At 35.7% G+C, this 3,126-nt stretch overlaps 1 protein-coding gene across 1 annotated transcript; it reads right to left on the minus strand.

The window, feature by feature from the left end:
• Positions 1–17: 17 nt before the first annotated feature.
• Positions 18–3,106, minus strand: LOC112468084. Its single transcript, XM_025037118.1, has 2 exons — positions 347–3,106; positions 18–184 (listed from the first exon to the last, which is right to left on the minus strand). The coding sequence occupies exon 1, from the start codon at positions 3,010–3,012 to the stop codon at positions 523–525; it is 2,490 nt and encodes an 829-aa protein (XP_024892886.1). The 5' UTR covers positions 3,013–3,106; the 3' UTR covers positions 18–184; positions 347–522.
• Positions 3,107–3,126: the final 20 nt, after the last annotated feature.

The following is a 3,126-nucleotide window of genomic DNA, read 5'->3' on the forward strand; positions in this document are numbered from 1 at the left end:
ACAAAAGTCGTTTTTGTTCGACCCGACTGGCCAAATAATAAATATATTTAAATTTCACAACGTTTCAACCGCATTTTCGGTCCTTCTCAAGTGATTCATCAAGCTGTGCATCCTCAAAAACCGCGTACAAAATATCAATTACGTCGCTGACATCGTGCCCTAACCACATCATGCACGCGTAAAGCTAAAAAAGTGAAATAAACTCGCGATAGTCAAAAAGATAAAAACGCTCAGAAGTCATAAAATAAAAAGTAAGAATACAATTAAATAAATAGTAGAGTTAAAAATAGTTAAGTTATAAATAGTTAAGTTATAAATAATGTACAAAGTAAAAAGTAAGGCTTACATATTATGTGCGTCAAAACGGAAAGTGAGAACGGTAGCACAGAACGAAGAAACGTCGCAAGCCATAACTGCGAACACATCAGTACAGCGTGACAGACGAAGTCATACTAAATGACTGATACATAACAAATAAATAGATGTGTTCACAGGTGGAAACGAGCAGAACAAAAGTGTAAATTAAGTGACGCCAATCAAACGGTTGTAATTCGCGGGCAGACTTTCTGTGTCCTTTTGGAGATTGATTGCGCTATCACATTTTTTAATAAAAAACATCTCAGAGATTTCACGTTTCTTAAAGTGTCGCTCCTTATATAAAATTTTTGGTTGTTGCCAATTGAAATCGTGGTTATGCGTGAGACGGTGCTTACTAACTACAGAATGATTATCGATGTTCTTCCGAATATCACAAAAATGTTCCTTAACCCGTGTCTCTAGGTGCCTTTTTGTTTGACCAATATATGCAGCGTTGCAATTAGCACAATCAATCTCATATATCAACTCCGTTTGCTTAAGATTAGGTAGCGTATCCTTCCCCCTTTTTATAATGCAATCCAACCTTTTCGGAATGGTGAGGAGAACCCTGAATTCTGCATCGCGCATTGTACGGCCAACACCGTCACTAAGGCCCTTAATATACGGAATAGTAATAAACTTTCGAGGATCCTGGGCTACATTGTTACTGCTAGATCTATTATTATTATTATGACGTGTCTGTAGCTCGTTAAGTCTGATATTAATGTACTTGTTAATTAATTTTATTGGATAACAATTATTAGAAAGAATCTTTTTTATTTCGATTAAATTAGACTTATGAAAACGTACGTCAGATAAAAGAATAGCTCGGTCAACAAGATTACGTATAGTATTAATTTTGTATTTGAGAGGGTGATTTGAAAAATAGTTTATGTATCGCCCCGAAAAGGTCGGCTTTCGGTACCAATTCGTAAGCAACACAGTCCCCTCTCGAATCACTATTGTGTCAAGAAAACTAAGAGAATTATTCTTTTCTATTTCAAATGTAAATTTTAATCTGGTGTGATAACTATTGAAAACTCTAAGTAACTCGTCAATACCAGATCTAGGAACAATCGCGAAAATGTCATCAACATATCTTTTAAAAAAGGAAATATGAAAACTAAGCAATTGCAAACAATGCGTCTCAAGGTCCTCCATAACCATATCCGCCAAAATCGGAGAGAGAGGGGAACCCATCGGACTTCCGAAGATTTGTTCATATATTTGACCATTAAAAGAAAAACTAGTGGAACTAAGAATCAAGTCCACAGCTGACAAGAATTGAGGACGGCTGAGCTTCGTCTCTTTAGAGATGTGATTCCACCTCCGTTCGATCGCTTTCAAAACAAGGTCTTTAGGGATGTTAGTGAAAAGAGACGCGACATCCAAAGAGATCAAAACATCATCCTCCCCAATCCCTACGTCACCAATCAATTCAACAAAGGACCAACCGTCCTTAATATATGACTCCGGTTTAGGGACAGATTTTTCTAAGATGTTGTGTAAAAAATAAGCCATGTTATATAGTGGACTCCCTAAAGTAGAAACAATAATTCGTAATGGTGAGCCATCCTTGTGAATCTTCGGAAGTCCGTAACAACGTGGGAGGTTCCCATTAGTACAATTCAAATGCCTAAATAATTGTTCGCTGATAATGCCCTTGCTAAACCAAGACTTTGCCAAAATATTAATTTTAGATGTTATCCGTCTAGTGGGATCATTTTTAAGTTTTTTGTAAGTCAAACTATCATTAAGCAAATCAATCATCTTATTAACATAAGTATTTCTCTCCAAAATAACTGTGACTTGGCCCTTATCAGCCCTGGTAACAAGAAGATCATCATTATCACAAAGAAATCTTTTGCAAAATTTAAATTCTTGTAATATAAACCTGTCGATGTAGTTAGTGTGTTTATTTTTGCGCAAAAATTTAAACAGAGAGTTAGAAATACGGTCACGTGCTTCATCAACAATATCATCGGGAATTTGATAAATATTAAATTCGAAGTTTTTAATTATGTCGACAACAGAATTTACACGATCTTTCTTGTTTTTTGTATCGATAGGGAGAGCAAACCTATCGCCGAGACTAAGGAACTTAAAAACTCTCTCAGGGATTTGCTTGTTACTCAAATTAATGATCCATTTTTTATAGTCAATATTAACAAGGGAATTAATTATTGGATTTTGTGTGGACATAACAGAATCGAACTTATTAATTAACCTTAATTGTGTTTTGCGGTCGTGGGTACGGAGATAATTAGTATTAAACATAAAAAAGTTGTTAATTAAATATTGCGGTAAGCGCTCGCGAAGCTGGTTCTCAACTCCAGTTATCGTAGACCGCAAAAAACATAAATTGATATTGGCATCACTAATCTCAAAGTTGAGAAGCTTTAGCTGTATACGTTTTTTAAAAAGTGTAAATTCATGTCTAACCCTGTTGCTATGTAGTTCAATGTTTAAACGTAGCCGGTGCAAGTGTGGGGGTAAGACGTCAGATCTCCTACAGCGGAGCAAGAATTTCAGCTGCTGGTTTGCTGAGATAGTCTTGATTTTGATGTTAATCCAAGATTTCAATAATAGCGTGGTCTCTAGTCCAAACTGTCTAGTAACAGTATTAAAAAATCCTTCGTCACGATGAAACACCATTTCTCTGGTCCAAGGTGTGTGGTAAAAACAAAATAAGAAGCTTTCTTCGCCAGTAAATAAATACAAAACAAAAGTCGTTTTTGTTCGACCCGACTGGCCAAATAATAAATATAT

This window comes from Temnothorax curvispinosus, unplaced genomic scaffold (genome assembly GCF_003070985.1).
Source record: "Temnothorax curvispinosus isolate PA1 unplaced genomic scaffold, ASM307098v1 QBEX01018050.1, whole genome shotgun sequence".
Lineage (NCBI taxonomy): Eukaryota > Metazoa > Arthropoda > Insecta > Hymenoptera > Formicidae > Temnothorax > Temnothorax curvispinosus.

What these genes read in the sequence shown, in the direction of transcription:
- LOC112468084 (XM_025037118.1), bottom strand. Translation starts at nt 3,012, where the DNA reads ATGGTGTTTCATCGTGACGAAGGATTTTTTAATACTGTTACTAGACAG.